The sequence below is a fragment of the Buteo buteo genome, chromosome 16 (assembly GCF_964188355.1).
Source record: "Buteo buteo chromosome 16, bButBut1.hap1.1, whole genome shotgun sequence".
Classification (NCBI taxonomy): domain Eukaryota; kingdom Metazoa; phylum Chordata; class Aves; order Accipitriformes; family Accipitridae; genus Buteo; species Buteo buteo.
Window position 1 is genome coordinate 16,274,249 of NC_134186.1, and position 21,647 is coordinate 16,295,895.

At 36.7% G+C, this 21,647-nt stretch overlaps 1 protein-coding gene across 8 annotated transcripts in view; it reads left to right on the top strand.

Moving 5' to 3' along the window:
• SOX6 (SRY-box transcription factor 6) overlaps window positions 1-21,647 on the top strand; it is a 381,731-nt gene that overhangs the window by 153,381 nt on the left and 206,703 nt on the right. For all 8 annotated transcript variants that reach the window (XM_075048005.1, XM_075048010.1, XM_075048011.1 and 5 more), the window contains one exon: window positions 6,984-7,194. In XM_075048005.1, the coding sequence (XP_074904106.1) occupies window positions 6,984-7,194 (211 nt within the window). The remainder of the gene's footprint in view (window positions 1-6,983; window positions 7,195-21,647) is intronic.

Consider the following 21,647-nt stretch of genomic DNA (forward strand, 5'->3'; position numbering starts at 1 on the left):
TTATAACAGAAAAGCCTCATCCACATGGAAATAAGCAATTCAGCTAACACATTTTATGTTCGTAATATTTGCTTTCTACTTCTTGGCCATTCATCCTGCGATTTCAGTTGAACTCTTACAGAAAGTTTTCTCTCTGGCTATTGAGTAGGATTGCAGTCGTCAACTTTCAATCAAAGTTGACAGTAGTTATTCTTAAATTGCTAACCAACACTGTGACCCTGATTTTGTACAGCCCACAGTTTCAGTTTCCGAGTTTTCCTCTTTTCTCACCTTCAGAGAGCTTCTCTCTTTGTGACAGGATCTATCCTCCCTGCATGAAACGTAAATGCCACCATAAAGGAATTGCAGTGTCTCTTCATTGAAATCTGCAGCCTCATGCACTCCCCCCCTTCTAAGGCTCCTGACCAGAGAATCCAGCTCACCAGGCTGTTGGTCTGCCCTTAACCCTTCTGAGGATCCCAAAGAGAGATCTGTCCCAAGCCAGCTCTCCGCTCATGCTTGTGGAGTCCCCAAACTTAGGTGTTGCTTCTCAGCCCCCAAATGCAGCGCCCGTAATTTGTACTTTGGCGATTCAGAGGAGAAATACTGAATCTTGTTTTTAGCCTGTAATCTTTCACTGATAGAACGGTCATTTTGTGTGTGTTTGCTTTATTTTGGAAGTGAAAGGGCTGCAGAAAAGTTGACACAAGTTGGCTCGTGATTCAGTTTGCAGATTCTGCTATAAACATTAGCTTCCAATATGAAAAATACTGGGTTAATTTTCAATACCCTTATTTACATCACTTACAGCAGTACGCCCTCTTTTATCCTGTTAAAACCAGTGGAACCACTGATGGGAAAATGAACTAATTAAACTGTTAGAATCTAAATACACAAGAAAATATATTTTTTACACTAACAAGAAAATTATGATTATTTGTTCAATCCCCTTTCGACAGAAACATCTAAGAAAGTATAAGGATTTTCCTTCCTCTGTACGGAAACTAAGTGGCTCTCTCTTTTTGAAGAATTTTACCAATGTAACTTGTGAAATTTAGTGAATGTACATGCTAAAAAATAATTTTCTCAGAGCAAAAGGCATGCTGAAATATCTATACATATTATCTTAATTGAACAGTTTTAAAGGAATTATTATGGAGTGTGAAGAAAATACCATGTATGTAGTCACAAAGAGTCCCTGTCTTTATTTATTCCAAGCTGTGGTTTGTAATTATACAGAATTGTTTCTGCCATTAGCAAAACTATACTTGAGCCATTCACAGCAACTCTAAAAGGAATGGCCAACAGGCCACTCATTGTTTACACCAGGCAGCCTGGAAAGCTGATGAGATTAAGAACACTGTTGTTGGACCACATATATTCAAAGCAAATTTGGGATTGGTTAAAGAAGCATGCTGCCTCTCTAACATGATAAAGGCCAAGGATAGACCTAGGAGAGCTTTTACCATGTTGCATTGGAAGTCTTAATGTTGTTTTCTCACTGACATACACATATAGAGGTTTTAGGGGTAAGTCAAAGCATGATTTCATGCATGGGCTACCTATCCCTGAGTGAGCCATGCATAGTATTTTAGTATTCATGCCTTGCTAATTTCTGGTTTTCTGTCTTTTGTGCATTTATTTATTTTTCTCCATTTTGTCCACTTTGAAACCTAATCCTTAAATTTTAATGGCTATATATAGGTATTTAATCTGTTATAATAGGGACATTTTGTCAAAACGCTAAGCACAGTGGGTTGAATGATCTATAATAAAATTTTGTCTGTGCTAATGGGCTGGCAAGGAAATGTGTACAGGAAAAATGCCCTTTATTTACTTTCATATTAAAAACCAACATTTCAAAAATAGACTCAATTTTGTCCTTGCTGAATAGTAAGCAGCTGGAATAGTGGTCCAGACTCAGTTTCTGTCTTCAGCTGCTGGGCAGTAAGATTTTCTGGTTTAGTCATCTCTGCAAATAAATACCTCTTCAACCTAAAACATTTTTATATCTGACACAGTAAGGCAAAGAAAAAGCTTAAGATGTAAAATCATCATACACATTGTTCCTTAAGCAGTCAGATTTGTGCCTAATTTTGTGTAATAAGCTATCTTCAAAATTTATTGTTTGCCAATTATTAAGGGCTAGTCTGGAAATGCCACCATAGTGGTGGGCAAAAATCCCTGTGCAATAACCTTATGTAATCTGGTATGGGCATAAACTGTTTTTCTACAATTATCCAGTGTTAGTGTGTGAGTGGGAGGATAGTTTTATAAGTCTAGCAAAGGTGTAGCGGGATCCTGAGCAATCTGCACCAGATGTTGCTTTGGATCAAACTGAGAAGAAACCCACTTTGCTATGTTAGCTGTAGTAAGCACTACTTCTACCTAACGCTTTCTGTCAGGACCAAATTCAAAATTTTACAAACATAGCTTTTTCTTCAATTTCTTCTTTTCTAAGCACTCTATGCTTTACTGAAGTAAAATGTGCTTCAGATGGACATAATACTTTGATACTGACACTTTATTAAAATGTTGATATTGTTCTATTTCTTGGCTGGAAATTGAATTAATCCTAATACACTGAAGATTAAAAACGTGTAGGGTTTAGTGACCAAACTTCACCAGTGTTGGATGAAGAAGCATGCTCTGTGTTAAATCTTTTGTCCATAGACTAAATGTTTGCTATTTATCGTATTATAAGATATTTTCCTTTTTACCCCCTCCTTACATGGAAATCACTGAAATCAGTAAGAATAGCACACTTGTGAAACGCACCTTTCAAAGGCATGGTCATGTGTTGAAGATATTATTTCAAGTTTACACTTAAAATGCCATTTTACAGAAATACATGAATTTTAAACCTGAGAATTCAGGGATGTGTCAGTTGTCTAGTGTATTATGTAGCTACTGGATGAATTTGGGCACCAGATTTTGCCCAAATATGTTAAGTGGACATTCATATCAGTCATATTCCCTTGCCCATTTTCTTCTTAATTCTTATCAGTTATAGTGAGAAAAGTTGACTTTCATGGAGAAATTTCATCAGTGCTAGTGGATTGCTCAGCTGGATTTTGCAAAATGCAAACATTTGAGTTGATCTTGGCTAGGCACCTTACTTGTCTTTGCATCTTCTTCCATGCTCTTGGAAAAAGCATGAAAAATACCTTTAACAGCATCCTTTCTTTCCTCTCTTCAGGTCAAATGAACTGAAGCTTCCTCATTCTGTAAAAGGTGGCTTCATAAAGCTTCTCAAGTATAGGATCGCTTCCATTATTGAATCCTCCCATATTCAAAAGAGCCAGATTGTCATTTCCTAACCTTGAATTTATCTTCTTGTTCTATGATAAGAAGCATGGTTGTCCTCTTCCATTCTGGACTCCAGATTTTCTAGTGAGAGTACCTTATGCATAAAAGCAAGAGGACCAATGAACAACTTGTGGAGATGATACACCTCTTCCCTCAGATAACACATATGATCCACTAGTCTTTTTTCAGAGGGTACATGGGCCATCAGGCGTTTCCAGTTACATCAGCAGGGTATCTGCATGCTGCGTGTGAATGTCAATGTGAATTAATTTTTGATAGCCAGGCCTGCATCTGATGTATGTGATAGTTGCACTTTTGGTCATGCAGTGGGTAAGGGGCTGGGACTTACATGTGACATGCATTGGTCCACAAAAGATTACAATGTCCACCAAGCCAATTAAAATCCTTCATAAATTCACTGCGACATTTATTTATTTTCAACAAACTGAATGCTGCAGTAACAACTTCCCTTCAAATGTAGTTGAGTCACCTTTCTAGAGAAAATATAACAGAAATGCTTCCCTTGCCCCATTGTTCCTTGATCTGTCTAGTTTGCCACGAATGTGAGGTCAATATAACCTGTTCATATGGTTGGAATAAAAAACAAAGCTGCCAACAGTAGATACACAGGAGTAAAAATATCTACTCTGATTGCAAAGCCTTTTCAGTGTTTCATTTTAGCTACATCTTATTTGTAGATTATTCACAAATTTATCTAGAATTGTAGAATGCATGGGAATTGGTTTTGTTTTTTGTAGATATTTGTACATGCAGCTGATTTAGATTTTTCTAGCTGAGTTCTGCTGTTATTAGATAAGATATTTACACTGGACTGGTCTACAGTTTTCCATTTGCCCATTTAATGCCTTGAATGCCTTTCAGTTTCTGCAGTTTTCCTGCTGAATCCTCAGCCACTCTTTTTAACTATTTCTGATTTCAAAAGAAGATAGGGCTCAGAAAGTCATCCTTGCTGGGTTTCTTAGTGTGCCAATTCAGATAATACACTGCAAATGTATTAGCTGTTTAGTGAACCCAATACTATAGCCATAGGGCCAAATAGAACCAAAAATATTAGGGATACCTTTTATTCTTTTATTTTTATTCTACATTTTAATTACCTACAAAACTGACAACGTAAAATTATCTATTAGTTGGACAGATCCTCATTCTTGCAAAGGCTGTCATTCTGCCTCCATTCCATAAACGTATTTCATTTGTATGGAGTTTAAACTGGTCTCATCTTCATTGTGGACATTGCAGGTTTTTTGGCAAGAAAAAAGAAGTGTGGATGTGCTGCCTAACGGAGGCAGGACTTGGAGAGTCTTTCATTAGCAGCGAAGTAACAGTCTGCTGGACCACGTATGTGTCCAGACGAGGGAGAGGATAGGTTATCAGGAGGAAGAACATTCAGTCATTTCTACTTGCTCCACAGATTAGCCTTATCTTCTTGTTTCCGGCCTAAACAATAGACTTAATGTTCCTTGCTGAGAGCATGAAAAACCCTGCATTGAGCCTGATGGATATGCTTCATGTACTGTAAGAGGACATTGCTTTCTTGAGAACAAACTCCTTTAAAATTAGTGAGTTGCTATTGTACTGTAGGCTTCGAAGGTGAAAATGCCATGTTATATAGTATTAATTCTTCACTGAGGAAATGTATTATAGAAATTCAAGCTTTAAATTTGAAAAATATTAGAAGATGCTTTTTTCATCTCCATTGTAACTTAGACCAAGTTTTAAGAAAATTGCAGAGTAGTTTTCAGAAACCATTGAAGATAAGAAAGCCTTCCCTTTCTAAAGGCAACAAAATAAATTCAGCTCTGTACCTGGTCTAAGATATCGTTGTCCTTTTTGATGTTTGATTCTTTAATGAATACAAATGGATGGAATGAAAAATTCTTTAATGTTTGATACATGAAAAAATGGAGGTAAAGTTTTTGTTCCATGCCACCTCTCTCTCTGTCTGTGCTTACAAACCCTCTGTAATTCCTACTGTGTTGACAGGGGTGCTGCTACTGCTCGGATGCGATAGTGTCTCTTCTAGTTTCCTGTCTTGGTGAATAAAAACATTTTCAACATCACTAGCAAATGCTGCCTCCTTCTCCAATGGCAATAATAGTGTTGTGCTGATCATGTACTGCTGTACTTGCTGATGATTTGTCACCACCACCTTCTATGCAGTCTACAGCCCTTAGTTACCACACTTGCTCATTGTTAGTGTTGCTCCTTCTGTTACATTGCACAGCTACTTCTTAATCCGTTCAAGACTGAAAGATTTATGTCTGATGTTCTTGCTGATGGTTAATGTTTTATAGTCTGCCTTTCTTCAGACCTTGTTTCACCTGGGACGTTTCCCAACGTGTTTCTTGAGTACTCTGTAGATGGGTATTTTCAGCTCAGAGAGTAGTAGGAATATTATTGTTTGTTGGGAACACTATGCATTGGGAGAATGATTTTTGATAGAACTATTAATTCATCTCTTAATCCTTAAATATATTGCCACTATTATTATTACTCTTTAATTTTAAAGAAAATCTGTTTTATGGCATCGAATATACACACTGACATTTCTAGGCATACCATAAACAAAAAACCTTGACATTTTTTTACACCCAATTTTTAGTACTCCTAGCCTGGTACTATTAAAAATGAGAATAGAATAATAATTTTGGAAGGGGAAATGTGTGAGAAATTCCCATGGTTGAGTTTTTGAGGGCAAATTGAAGAATTTGTGCTCCTTTTAACTGAAAGAGTGAAAGTGGAGATGCAGCAAATGTTGCATCTGTGGTTGGGAGAATGAGGAGTCTGAGCCACAAAGTTCAAGAAGGGCTTGACTGTTGGGTGATATCATAAAACTGAGGAGAATTGGCATTACTCGTTGGTTTTTGATGACTTTTTTTTTTTAGCTTATTGCTCAAATACTATGCCTTATACAAGGTAGATGAACCCTTTTTAATTCTCTTTCGGTATTTTCGGCTATATAGCACCTTCTCTGATACATGTAGTCTCAATAGCTGTGTATCAGCATATGCGACTTGTTCTGCCGTAAACTCATTTCCTTGCTCATTCTTGTCTATGTTAGCTTGGAGAGTAACATCTCCTTTTGTATATTAGAAGCATTATAACCTTCATTCTTTAAGAAAAGGGTTTAATTTAAAGAGCAATGATTGAGCATTAGGTAGACACATACCATAAGCTTTATTTAACTGTGAAGTAGATTCCTTGCTCCTCAGTCATTATTGGCCTAACTCTTTCTGGTTTTAAGTTATGTTGTTTTCCATTAGCTGAGGATCTATCCAGGAATAATTTGTCCTTGCCTGTATTTTCTTTCTCAGTGCTACATGTATTGCCCTTACTTAAGGAGCTAAAGAAAACTGTAAAAGCGTAACAAATTAATTGAAAAAAGTATTAAAGTGGCTTGTTTCTGACAAGGAAAATCCTTGATGAGGAGTATCTTAGGCATGAAGTATGATCATTAGAAGCATGGAGAGGACTGGCCTTAAGGAAAAAAGAGACCCTGTCAAGCACTGAAACTGAGAAATTCAAATCATAATGGTCATTTCAGAAACTGGAGGATACATGTAGGTTCATTAGTATTACTGAGTAACAAGTAATGCTTTCAACTTTTACCTTTTTGAGATCCTTCTGACATAAGAGAATAGCCTATGTTTTCACATTGTATTGTTTCTTTGCAGGAGTCAGAGAGTAGTAAGTTATGTTCCCTATATTCCTTCCGAAATACCTCTACCTCACCAAACAAGCCCGACGAAGGAGGTCGTGACCGCAGTGAGCTAATGACCAGTGTTAATTTTGGAACACCAGAACGCCGCAAAGGAAGCCTTGCAGATGTGGTGGACACGCTGAAGCAGAAGAAACTAGAAGAAATGACCAGGACTGAGCAAGAGGGTATGTGTTGGATAAGACCGATACAGTTTCCTCACCCCCAAACCCTACAATTTTTAGGCATAACGAATGTGTTGGGTACCAAGAGCCAGAAAATTGCATAATTGGCAAAGGCAAGGATAAAGTTATTCACAGGTTACCATGGCAATGGCAGTTTGAGATCTATTAGGAATTTTAGACAAATATGCCAGTTTTGTAAAACTTTCTAAATTGTGTTGGTTGTCTGTGAGTCAAAGCAAGAATGCTGGTTTAGGTGAAAACTCAACTCTTTCTTGAAAGGTTATGATGAATTCTTAACTGGTTGTAGAGTTGTGAGGGATATTCTTCAGTGGTATTCGTTCTTTTTCTTTTAAAAGATAAATGTTTATTTTAAACAATAGGTATGAATAAAATATGAGCTGGTTTGTTTTGCCTTAGAAATTCTCATCTTTCATCACCTTAATGACCCAGCATCTGTGGCTAGGAGAATGGGAAACAGTTTTAAGTGTAAAGACTACCTACTTCTGACCCATACATCTAGAACTGTGGCTGAAGAAATACATTTTTTTACAGTCTGCTCAGGTATTGTTACGAGTGTTAAAAAGGAGAGATGAAAATGAAGACAAATCTTTGAGCTCTAAAGCAGTTTGTGTATTCAGTCCTTATTCAGATATTTTCATTGACTTTGCTAAGATTTTGGCCTTGATAGGAACTAAACAGAAGTGGAGCATGAGTTTATCAGTATATGTGTGCACATGGTCAGGGTCCACTATGAAAATCTCTCTTCATGTCAAGTAGAATGAAGTCTTGGTTGCTTCTGCAACAATGCCTTCTAGTCTGTGAGCTCATACGTGAGTTTGAACCAGGGAAGATGTGAGGGGAGGAGGGTCTGAAATAGGTAAACAGGTGTGGAGGCATCTGTGTGGATTCTGTTAGTTATTTTACCAGTGTTGATTTATGGCATTAAAAATAACGCAGGAAGAGTATTTGTAACATAGTAGAACCACAAGGCAGTAGAACTTTTTGATCTTTTTTTTTCTTTGAAATATGAATGAGTTCAATATGATTTTACCTCCTCAATTTTATGGTATGGTCCCAGTGCACTTCAAACAGGGCAGCTCAGGATCCCTTGGCTCCCTGTAGCAATGTAAATTTCAATTAAAATTGATGCTGATACAATAATATGTTTAAATATGGGATAAAATCATGTAGGGATGGAAGTAGGCTTTCAAATTTCTTGGCATAATTGTTAAATGCCAGCACACAGATAAATGTGTTCCATAGGTGTCCTTTCTGAAGCTGGTGAAACATCTCTAAAGAGAGAATGTCCCAGATTCTTTACTACCATCTGTCTGTTTTCAGCTGTAAAGATCACTCTTTTAAAAATTGCTTTCTTAGATTTGGTGGTTAGACTAAGAAAACTATTTTAAATGTTACTTTGGCAAAGTTGTTTTTTACAGTCAGTAACAGTCGTTCGACACTCCATGCTAATCAAAGGTCTTGGCTCATACTTTGCTGCAGGAGTATACAAGTTGCTGTTGATTATAGTGACACCACAGCTAAGACTTTTCCAGGAGTATACTGAATGGTGTGCTAATAAAAATGTGCATCAAAAAGTTTAAACATAGTATCTTACTGTAAGGATTCAAGCATTTCATAGCTTATTTTTGTATGAATTCTCAAGAATTTTCTGCACTTCCTCTGTATCAGTATGCACTAGTTGATTTAAGAGAGGTATGTACACAGCAGAGAGATGCCTCTCACTAAATGTGAGTCTTCCATGCTGTATGTTCTCACCAGCTGTGAAAAAAAGGTCATTTCTGACCTATAAAATAATCTTGCCTTTTATGGACTGCATTATACTGGAAAAATATTCTAAAGTCTGCCTGTAAATTCAAAGGTAATTGACTGTATCTTCATGTTAAGTTCTTTTCAATTCATCCAACATTTTCTATAGAAAAAAAGTTCACTTCCATTTTACAGAAAATAATTAATGAACATCTGACTTGTACCATATAAACTAACATGGAAAAATCATTAATAGAAAGATTGGAAATTCTTCAGGATATTACATTTAGGAAGTTCAATGGTTTTAAACTTCTGTGTAGACTAGGAATACCAAAATTCTTATGACAGGTTTGAATACCTATTTCAGTGTTCAGAGGTTTCTCTGAATTAAAAAGAAGTAAACTCTCCATACTTGTTTGATTGGAATAAAACAATATTTTAAAAATAATTACTATGTTAAGACTCTGATCTTTGTTGTGACTGTGAGTGCTGCAACTGACTCAGTGCAGGGTCATTTGGAGAAACGAGGTCTGAGATTAGGAAAATGTTTTACCACCTTATAGTCTCTTTTAAGCAACCTAATTAATAGCCTAATCACACATGTACCATACATGATGGTCTTTAACATCTGTCCTTTAAAATAGATTTCTATGGAGTTCTTTTCTTAAAATGGTGTGCAGCCAATGCTGTTGAGGAGCCCTTTGCATAGAAAGTCCTGATCTGTCACAAAATTGCTTAACCAAATTAAAAAACACCTGCTGATATTTTTAGCAAATAGATAGCATAATATAATTGCTTTAATGAATGTAATGGGGAAAAAAACATGTATTTCTACTGTATACTACTGTGTAAAATCTGGGGGCTCGAAGTCTTGCATCACTCCTTTGAAGAAATTCATAGTACATGGTAGCGTCTTCTATAGGGAGAAGACCCATGACCTTTGATGTAGCTGTGGGAATTGGGCTAACATATGGTCATATGTCAAGTTAATTGTAGAATTAGAAGTGGAATAAAGAACTCAAGAATTCCAGTCATCTGCTCTAACCCCCACACAAGTACAGCAACAAGTCTCTTTTAATGTTATTGTAGTAACTTTCTGGTCCATCTCTAGGATCTGAATTGGAGTAATATGAGTTGCTGGTGTCAGATACTTAAATATTTTGTGGTGTACCTTCAGATATTAGATGTCTATTATGCTTGTATATACTACTTGTGGTCTCCGTTGTACCTCATAACATTGGGAGAGAAATATATACGGAAAGACTTTGTCGTGTCTAAATAGATATATTTAATCAGAGTCCTTTGGCTTCTGAAAATAAGTTGTCTAATGAGAATTTCAGCTGAGCAGCTGTGACTGAGGAGGTCAACAGGCATTGCCTAAGAGAATATGGCCCAGCTGGTTAAATCTGGTTGTTGTAGTGATTTAAATGGTCAAGTGCTGCTTGTAATCCAGGACCGTCTGTTTGTAAAGGAAAGAGTGAGTGCTTCAGCATAATGTACAGCTGTTTTAATCTCTCTTTAATAATAGTGCTTCAGCCAGTGTCATGTCTTGCGTATAATACTGGGAACATGAGCGCCTCATACAGGACTGAATATACCTTAGGTGTGTTTTTAGGATTATTTGTGGTTTGTTCAAAGATTACCAACATGACAGGATAAACAACATTTTTTGACTTCATGGTCCAGTATTTGCATACTTTGTACATTAAGGCATTCCTGTGTCTGAATTTGTAATGATTTGGAAATGAGAAAATTTATGATAAAATTGTAACTGGGAAAAAAAAAAAAAAAAGCATGCTACAAATATTTAGAGTTAATTTGAGTATGTGAAGACTTTGCTGACATGTGTTCTCATAAGACAGAAGAGGTCAGAAATGAACAGGTGTCTAATTTAATCAACAACACTAGACTCTAGGGCCTTTTGGATAACTTCAATATATTCATCATCTTAGTTTTTCTACGAGCAGAAGGATTGTTTTACTGGCTTTTTAATTTGGAAGTATCCTCCAGTACAATCAAGTATTAAATCTCTTTACAGCTCAAATGAAGAGTTTATGTTAGATAGTATGGTCAGAATGCTTCTTTCTCTTTCCATCCCCCTTCAGTAAAAGACCTTTCTTTCAGAATATTGCTTATATTACTTTTGTGAGACAGATTTACATTGCCTGGGCTGTCTGAATTCTAGGCTGAGAGTTGGCTTCCAGACAACTATCCTACTGTACTTCATCATAAGCCTCTACGAGCAATAATTAGTAGTACACATCTTGACTGTAGCTAGGAGAGCAGATTTCCCCCTTTCAGATCTGGAATGCTAGGTTGGCAGGTCAGCTGGCACTTCTGAGCTGGAAACTGGGCATGTCATTTCTGCTAAGTGCTAAGCCCTCATTACTCAGGGCCTGGATTCCTAATTCACTTTTGACCTTGATTCTGAGCGATGTATACAGTATCATTTTTCAACCAAGCTCAGTTCACAATTCTAGCACAAGCTTTTTATAAACTGCTTCCCATTCTTGTTTCCTCCTTGAAGACCATAGCTGAACAGTCAGAGATCAAAGATTTTTACGTATGCATGTTGGAATAATGAACATCTATATAAAGAGTAGTATATTCATAAATTTCCATTTATTCTCTGTCATGTGCACCTGTTTGTACTCTCTCATTATGGGTGGATATATGTAACTCATAGTGATATATAATACGTCTAAAGATATCTAAATTAAAAATTAAGGATTCACATGTATTATTAATTTTATATGCAATAGGGAAAATCTTACTACTCTACTTGGTAGTCGTGTTTTTTCTGATTTTGTGTTTTGTTATTTTTATTGCTCCATTTTCATTAGTTAATAATAATTGAAGCTTTCTTTTATATTGACTTAAAATAGATTAACACTTCCCCTCTAAAATTTTCTATCATGCCAGTAAGGACAGTATACTCAAGTACTGCACACACAAGTATGTACATATATCCTGTTGACTTCACTGGGAAGTAAAGAAACTTAAACTTTCACATACTGTGTTTTATAACTGGACACTGGTAAACCATTTTGGTTGTAATTTTATGGAGGCTCTTGTTTTTTTTTTTTTTTTTTGTTTTTTTTTTTTTTTTTGTTTTTTTTTGTTATTTTTTTTTTTTTTTTTTTTTAATGAAATCTGTGTGTGTTATATTGTATTAAAGGAATAGGAGAGTTTCAGTTTTGTATTCTTTGTTTTAAGCCTTCCACAGCTGAGAACAGACAGAGTTCAGGCATATACTGTTGTCTTCTGGTATAGTTTTAAGCACAACCCTTAACGATATTACGTCAGGAGTTCTCTTTTGTGGATGAAATCTAGAAGTGAACTACTGACCATCTGTAGTCAATGAATATTTTTGAAAGTTTTTCAGAAGTTTTGCTGAGATTTAATTCAAGTTATCTGTCTTGTGGTGTGCTCCATACTCACACTTTTAACTGATGAAGGCATGATCCCTGGTTGTCCTAATACACCTGGCATTTATAGACCCCCATTCTTTATTCTTCAGTTTTCTTGATGGCTATAGGTATTTTGTTCTGTTTCAAGCCTTCAAAAATGTTACTGGGGTTTGGTATCAGGATTATGCAAACTAATTGTTAAAAATGAATTAATACTACTGTTCTATTTTTTGTGATACCTATGGAATTGTAAATGGTTGTTTCCCTTTTCTTCTTCTTAAAAATCATTTTTGGTAAACAAATTCAGAATCAGTTATGTATATAGTTAATTTAATAGATATATTTTACTTGCTTTTTGTTAGAAGCTGTATATGGTAGCATCTAGGCTGAGGAGTTTTTCTGCTAAGCTCCAAGCATGCTTCCAAAATAAAAACACAAAAGCCCAACAGTCCACAGAATAGATAGATGACTTGGATCAAGCTAGAGGAGAGATATGAGGCACATTTTCCTAAACTGCTGTTTTCTTGAATTACTTACCTCTTTACCATATAATTAAATGCAACTCATTGTCTCTCTCTTTTTTTTTTTTTTTCCATCCAATGATCTTGGTAGAATCACATTGGTCACTCCTTTTTCTTGCAATTTATGTTGATGTTTTAGAAAAATATATTCTTCTATTTAGAGAAGTTTTATAGATCATAAAATCTCTAAGAATTCATTTGTTGAAGTGTACAGTGAATTCCTATGTCTTAATGTGTTAAATTAAAGTAATTTAGGACTTTTTAGGAACATTACCACAAAGAAAGTGGTTTCTAGGATTATTTTCCTGGTAACTAAAAGAAGATGCAGCCTAGTTTATTTCTGTCTGATGTATTTGATTTTTCTATCAAAAATTTATTCTTGTTTGAAGCAGAAATAACTTTAATGAACTTGTTTTAAAGACATTTAGAATGCAACATATGTTTAGGTAATTTTTTTTTTCAAAGGCAGACCCAATCTGTGTAACCATACCGTATCTGGTCATTAATATTTTGTCTCATATTTTTATTTATCCTTCTAGGTATATGTGAATTTATGCATTTTTTATTATTTCCTGCCTTATATCCTTCAAGTCTTTCAAAGTACTGTTTTGTGATTAAATGCTATCTAACAATTTTTATTTAAGAAACTGGCACATGTTCTCACCTTTCCACCTTATCTTTGCAATTATTATCTGGCTGTCTACACTACAATCTTGCCCAGTGTTGTAGCATTCGAGCTTCTAGTGATTACTCAGGTTCTGTGTGGATTACAGTATACTAATTCTTCAGCATTTTTCAGTATGTCTCATGCTACATCTGAAAGTTTCCATTCAGTTTTATTTGTTCATGGCACAGAAATGGGGAACAGTACAGGCTTTTGCATAGGTATCAGGAAGAATGAGATCTATATGAATAAGCCAATAGATTATGGAGACCATCTTTTTTGCTGAAAGGTTTTCATGTCCCTTCAGTTCTTAGCTCTAATTCAGGATTACCAACAAGAATGTGGCGAGTGTGATGGTAGCATTTTTTGTAACAGGATCTGCTGGAAGTTGCACGGAAATAGCCACATGAGGACCTGTGAGGTGAAAATACACCTTGGTTACTATCAGGCAGTTACCTAGATGTAGAATCTATGGCATTTTAGGGACCTTCTACTTTTCTGGAGGTTCAGTTTCCCAATGCAGGTTGTTCTCTTGTACCTCTGCACCTCTACAAAATTATTGCTTTTGCTAATAAACAGAGTTGATCACAGCTCAAATCCTGATGTGGGGAGTCTGAAATTCAGGTCTCAGTTCTGAAGGCTGGGACATGCCTTCTAGCTATGATAACTCTTGAATGTATTTTTGGGTAGAGGTTTACTTTCACCATTTTGAGATGCTCACATTACATTGAGGAAATGTCTTTATTCAGCCCTGAATATTTGAGATGAGTAAAATCCTTTTCATTATAACAAATGGGCTTTCAGCCTTTCCTCATTGTCTGTGAACTTGAGCTGTATACAGGGACAGATTAAACTGAAACAGGCCAAAGTGTTCTCAATGCCAGCATCTACTGACCATTACAACCAGTTCCTACCCAATGACTCTGTTTTCCAATGTCTTACCTTCAGGGGCCATGTCATCTTTTTCTTTAATCCCACTGTACCTCTCAATTCTGACATTGTCCACTGCTGGATACAATTTAATTTAATTTAATTTTTATCGTGTGATAAATTGTCTCCATGCTTCCTTTTTTGTATAATTTTCTGCACTATGCTCCTCTACATTTTTGTCTCCTTTTAGACATGGTATAAGATCTGCTATCTTTACACTATTTGTATGTTATTAATATTACAAAAGCATTATTAAAAAAGCATATCTAAAAAGCCAGCTTTTTCCTTAGGGCAGTAAGAAAGGCAAATTCAGTATGAATGGGTACAACTGACATTGGGCTCTGTGGTGAAGAACGTAAGTGAGCAAATAGCTGTAAAAATATGGAGAGTTGCTTCAGTTGTGTGATCTTGGCAGCAGAAAAATAAATTCAAACTTCATTGGTTTCTGATGTACTGTGACACAAACAAGGTTATGATCAGATCATGCTTTAAAATGGGAGTTGAAATACATTTTGTAGTCATCAGGTTAATATTAGGGACTAGACTGCAATACTTCCCTTCCTAAATTTGCTAATGTAAATATAAAAATAGGATGGAAAGATAGGGCTAGAATGTGGCCGATCTTGTATGCCATTGTATTTTCCAAGTTCTGTACGGTGAATGACCTGAGATTTCTTTCATGATGAACTTTAGTTTTAGTTGGTCTTATTTGCTTTGCCATTCCTGCTGTTTTGCAACAGGGCCTAAAAGTGCTTTAAGTGCTTGTGACTGGGGTAATGAATGAAAATATCTTTCCAGCACTGAGAGTATTGCATTAGACTGAATAGTCACCTTACTTGTAAAAGCACTATTAGAGAGGGGCAGCTGTAAGTAAGGATAACGATTTGTGTCCAGTGCTTATTTACTGAAAATTGTAAATGTATTATTTATTGAGAGCTCTCCAGACAGTGCTTGTCAGAATAAAAATGTCAACTCTAAGCAAAATGTTATAATACATAATAAAAATGCTAGGTACGCACTTTAGAGATACAGCTAATTAGATCTGCTTTTCTTAAAGAAATGACAGTAAAAATGCTCAGCAGCATATACATTTTAAATGCTGATATATTCCTTATTTTTCTATACAGTATTTGGTTTAGATACCTTATCATTACTTAAAAATAATTTTGACAACTTTATTTGGTTGCCACAAGAGAGACAGAGGCATTCGCTGCCTGGCTGCACGAGGCAGCTACATGCTCAGGCTGTCTTGTTCATCTATCGGAGAGAGCAGCTACTCTCACCTCTGTGTTTTAGTCTGAAGCTCCAAGATGCCTATTCTTTCATGAGGGAAACCTGCCTCTGGTGGAAACAACAAACAATTATTAAGATTAGTCTTCAGCCGTGCTAATTAACCCCAAACAAATATTATGCTAAGGAGACTAAATCTATTCAACGTCAGTGTTACTTTTGTGTATTATTAAATACAACTAAGAGTTAGGAAAAAAAAAGTAGTTATTTTTTTTCCATTTAAAATATTAATTTATTTGTTATGTATTTTTTAGACATTTTTATTTTCCCTGAAATTTGTAATGGGAAGAATTTGAGCTTAAAAGATTTGGAAATCTTCTAGAATGTTTTAGAATGTGAGGGAGGAAATTTGATTTTGAATTTATCCTTTTTACAAAGAACTGCTCAGTTCAGCATCATAAAATTTAGGATGTCATCATTAAAAGCACCTTTCTTCTTCGAAGTGTATCAGCCAATACATGAAACATCCTTACTGTGTTTATTTCAGTGACAATCTATCAATGTTCTCCTGCACTCACTTTGCTGTTGGTTTCATAGCGCTGGAGAATCACAGAGTGGCTGAGGTGGGAAGGCACCACTTGCGATCGTCTGGTCCAACCCCCCCTGTTCAGGGCAGGATCACCTACAAGAGGTTGCTCAGGGCTGTGTCCCATCAGTTGCTGAGTATCTCCAAGGACAGAAATTCCACAACCTGTTCAGTATTTGGTCATCCTTACGATAAGAAAGGTTGTTCTTATTTTTCAAGGGAATTTCCTGTATTACCATTTATGCCCTTTGCCTCTGGGGCTGTCACTGGGCACCACAGAGAAGAGTGTGGGTCTGTCTTCTTTGCTCCCACCATCAGATATTTAAATATTATCCCCTGGAGCCTGCTTTTTTCCAGGCTAAACACTCACGGCTCTCTGAGCCCCTCTTCGTATGAGAGATGCTCCAATCAGTTGGTTGTCTTGTGGCCCATTGCTGGACTCTTTCCAGTACGCCCATATCTTTCTTGTACTGGGGAGTCCAGAACTGGACACAGCACCTCAGGTGTGGTCTTAAATATGGTTTATTTTAAGGCCTCTATTCCTGCACTGTAGGACTGATCTTGGTACCTTTAAAGCCAAGAAGGGCTTTATCTTAAATTTCACTGGTAGTATGTTCAAGGCCTGTCTGAGTCCTGTTCAGCTGTATAATTTGAGTTTTAGTCCAGTGTGTGCGCTCTCACTTCCCAGTGCATAGCTGATGAGCGCCAAGCGAAAACCAGGAACAAAACGTAGTTCAGTACTCTGAACTACATGTTTCTGTGCTTTGTAAGTGTGTTTTGGATTGTGATGAATCCTTCAATTCCTATTTGTAGCCTGGCTTCTTCCTTATTTACTCATTGGCATGTTGATCTCCAAAATGAAGCAAGAGTTAATAGTTGTTAATGTGTCAAAATCCTCCCTCTTCCTTATTACTTTAATAACATAAAAAAGTGGTGGTGTTTCTATAGAGTTCAGACTGCCATAATAGCCCTTGTTAAAAATAGTCATGAGGGCAAGTACTGTGTAAACATCTGCAGATAGCTCCTGTTAGCATTGCTCCATCCTGACTAGCAGCACCCCTTCCACTGCAGTCTTGGGTCGGTCTTTAACGTGGGCTGCCAATCAGTAAAGCTGTGCCAAAATGTCTTGTTCTGCAGCCTAGCATTTTGGAATGTATCTAATAGCTGTTTTCTTTTATTAATCATAATGTATTTTTAGTTTTACTTACATAGGTGCCCAGAGTTCCTGGGCACAGTGCCCTATGTATGAATGCCTGTTTATTTTCATCTTGCTTTTTGTTAACTGTTTTACTTAATGCTTTACATAACCATTTGCTGTATTTTGACATGGAGCTAAAATGCACTGCTGCCTGCTCACTTTTCTTAAAGAACTTGATGTGACATCACCTTCTACGGTGAATCATGATCTTCACTGAAACTAAAAAAACCCATCCTGAATACTCTTCTGTCTCATTTGTTTGAAAATGTTGAAGCAAGCAGGCTCTTTCACCCATCTGGAGGAACTCTGAACACTACAGTCTAGAGAGCCTACAGTGGCACCAAAAACATCGAGAGCTCTGTACTGAATTTCTTGTTAGTCTAATACCACCTTAAGACAGAATTCTGTTTGCATTTATTGCTATGCTGTATGTGTTAAAGGATATGCATAAGGACAGGATTCGGCTCTTTCTACTCTATCTTCAAATTTACCTCCGTTTTCAGTATTTAAAACAGCTCTGGTTCTCAGAGTAGGTCTTAACAGTCCTTATCGCATCTTAAATATGTAACAAGCAGATTACTTTTAAATATTTACGGTGAAACAAAAACTAACACATTGGGCAGAAGTTTGTTAAAATGTCAGAACAACTTCCTGTAGTGAAAAACAAATATTGAACCAAGTTTATTCCTGAGATGACTCTATTAATTTCAATGGAATTACTGCAGGAGTAGTTCTGGGAAAAAAACTCTTTAGTTTTTTAATCATAATTTTAACATCTTTTTACAGAACTTTGAATACCCCGGTAGTAATTTTATAAATCTGACATGCATGTGCATCACCAAGTAAAATAAGCTTCCTCTACTTCAGTTTCTGTTTCCTCTGTGGACTGTTTGTGTTTTTAGCTGTTTAAATGCAGTTGTTGCAGCTTTATTAATAGGTTTTATTATATCTGCAGTTACACTTTTAATTAAAAATTTAGTTGGAGCATTGGCTCCTCCAAGTTTCAGTGTATCTGTTGTTCTGTGATATAACGACGAGACAATGTATCATGTCTGTTGCCTTTCTGTGTCGGTGTATCAGATAACACAACAGACCGTGGCCAGACATATAACCTCAAAAATCAAACCAATTTGTTAATGAACTAACAAGGTGATGTAATACGTATCTCTATTCAGTCATTTCCCCCAGCTTTCAGTTATTCCTTAGAGCAAGAGCAGCTAGTGCTGTATCAACAAATTATTTGATGACAATAATTTGGCTGATGAGAATACAAGGAAAAAGCCCCAATCTAATTAGAAAACTCTGTCTATTAGGTGGGAAAATGTGGCTAATATTTTGTCTTTTATTGTAAAACTGCAATTTGCAACTTTCAGTAGTTAGCGATTTTTATGTCCCCCTTCCCCCTCCCTGCACACAAAATCATTAAAAAAAAAGCCAAAAAGAGACTACAGGATTTGAAACACAGTGGCCCTGAAGTGATGGGAAAATGGCCAAGGTGTCACAGCTAATTTCTGACCCTGCTTTATGAGTTCTGCTGTTCCTTATTCCCCTTGTCAGTCTGTGAATCCCTGAGGCTGTACAAACTGGCCTAACATCACTCAACTCCAGTTTTATATCCTCTTTTAATAATGTTGAGTCTATTCTGTCCAACTTTGATTCAGACAACCTGCTTGTCTTGAAAAAGTGATATATTTAATCAGTGGCTCTGTCTCCAGCATAGCTCCCACTGCGTGAGACTAGAGCCAAAGAGTAGTGCAGTGGCCTGTCACTTCTGTTTGAATAGGTAATGTGGAGCCGTTCAGCCGAAGAGACAGGAGCTGGAACTGCTTGTTAGGACACATGATCAAAAGCCACTCTCTGCTTTCTGCCAATCAAGCCTCATGTCGCCTTGTGGGGCAGACATTAAATAGATTTTTCTGCCGTACACTGTGGGCACTTTGCCAGTTTGACATGTGAACTGTTACAAAAGATACCAGAGTTTCCACTGCTTGCTGACTGCTTTTAAATATTACCAAGCCCTTGCTGTCCAAAGTAGAATATTTTAAATAATGGGTTATGATAAATTTCCACTACTATTAGGCAGTCTCCTTCCTGCTCCCAACAGTTCAAAGATATTTTTAAAAACAAAACTGTAAGTTGGTTTCTGAAAACAAGCAAGCAAACAAAAAACTGTTGAACAACCCTATGGCACGTAGATTCGAACAACATGATTATTGTCTGAGAGTTACGGTGAGTTGTTGCTTTCACTGGTGCGATTTTGAATATTGTTTTTATTTTTGGTCTTTTTACATTATTTAATTAGATTTTCCTAGTTGAGATCATAGCACTATTTTATTATTCTGTTTATGTGGAGGGATATTAAAAGTGGCTTGTTTTGTAAATTAGGTTGAATTTATTTATTGTGTTTATTGGCTGCCGGTGCAAATAGACGTGTCTTAAAATGGCTCTGTAGTTGTTTTTAGTTATACTTTCCCTTGTTTTTTTCCTCTTTGTCTATTACCCTTCATAACCACCTCAGCTCTTGTGCCCATGGCAACAACACTCAGTGGTGGAGGCTAACAAAGATGACATTTAAGCTTTGCCTAAGTAATGAATATTCTTTTATGACTTCCAGGGCCACTGAATTTATGTCATTTTTTAGAAGTCCCCAGTACCTAGATAACTGCTTCTATTAATATACTTGCGGTCGTGATACCCAGATATTTGCTCTCTCGTGCTTGCTCTTCCTGACATAATATCTTTTTTCTTTTTTTTTTTTTTTGGAGTGAAACTTTTTTACCAAAACATACCATGGCAATCTAGTGGAACTCATTTAAACAGTGAGCTACACATAAACAGCTGCTCCTTCAATAAGCCATTCTTTATAATACCCTTATTACCTTCTAGTGTCTCAAATTCTGATTAGTCAACAGTGCTGATTACTGCATGGCATTCCACTGCCCATCTTCCTTCTGCTCAGCTGCTCATGTCTTAGCTGTTACGTGATTACAACACAACTTGTGCATTGTTTCTCCAAGTTGTTCTTCATATTGTATATCTTAAAAAAAGCCCCAACCAAACCCTCTTGAGGAGATGGAAAAATTTATTTTGAGTCACTATGAATTCCCTGAAACTCTGTGAATTGTTTTTGTACAACTGTGATCTTCACAGTCTGCGTGCTCTGAAACTTTCTGGTAGGATGAGTAAGTTCTTTAGATTTACAAGGGTAGTCTATAAATAAATTCCAGTTAAAAGAACGGTAGAAAACTGATGGTTAGTTATTGTGAAATTTGTAATATGGTGGAGCAGGAGAGACCAAAGGCTGTGTTTAAAAAAACCCAACAAACCAAATGAGAAACAAGACCCAAACCCCACACAGAGCTTTGGCCTGGCTTTGCTTTCACAAAAATCGGTGGGTTCAAGAGTCAGTAAGAACAGAGCTATGTCATGAGAAAGTAGTTCGGAAAACATACCCCCAGTAATACACACCGAGTTTCAGAAAGATGTGTGGTGGTAGAAGGAATGCACAGAATGAGAATGGGAAGAGAAGGAATTGTATCGCCAGTGCTCTGGATCTCTGATTTCTGGTCAAAGCAGCAAACACAGAGGTTTGTTAAGGACATTAAACTTTGTCGGCTGGTTTGTAGGTAAATAGCGCGGTAGGGAGAACACCCTTGCTGTGGCTCCATAGCCCCCCGCAGCTTCCTTTGGTGCAGCCCCTTAGAATCATAGTCCTGGTGAGTACGAAACGCTGACACACTCAAAACGCAACCCCATTAAAGGCCTTAAATCTGTCATTGTGCTCTGGAGCCTGTTCTGAAAATAGCAAAGCTCTTTTTGTAAATTAAAATCGGTGTGAATGGGAACAGATGTTGACATGCTTTACTTTATCTGCAGGGATCCCCGTTAGGGGGGAGAGGGTCAGTGAGGTTAGATGGTAGGAATTACTGCAAATGGGCAAAGGACAGGAGAGTCTAATATAGACATTGTCTTTGGTTTTACGCAGAGCTGTAATAATATCCAGTGGTTACTTCTGGTTGCTGGTAAGTCTGGATATAAGGAAAGGTGATTGTGTAATACTACCTTTAATTCCTTGGAGGATGCTGTCCCCTCTTACATCTGTTTACACAGATAAAGGGGAGGGATGCTCGCCCTGTTTTTCAGAGTTGCC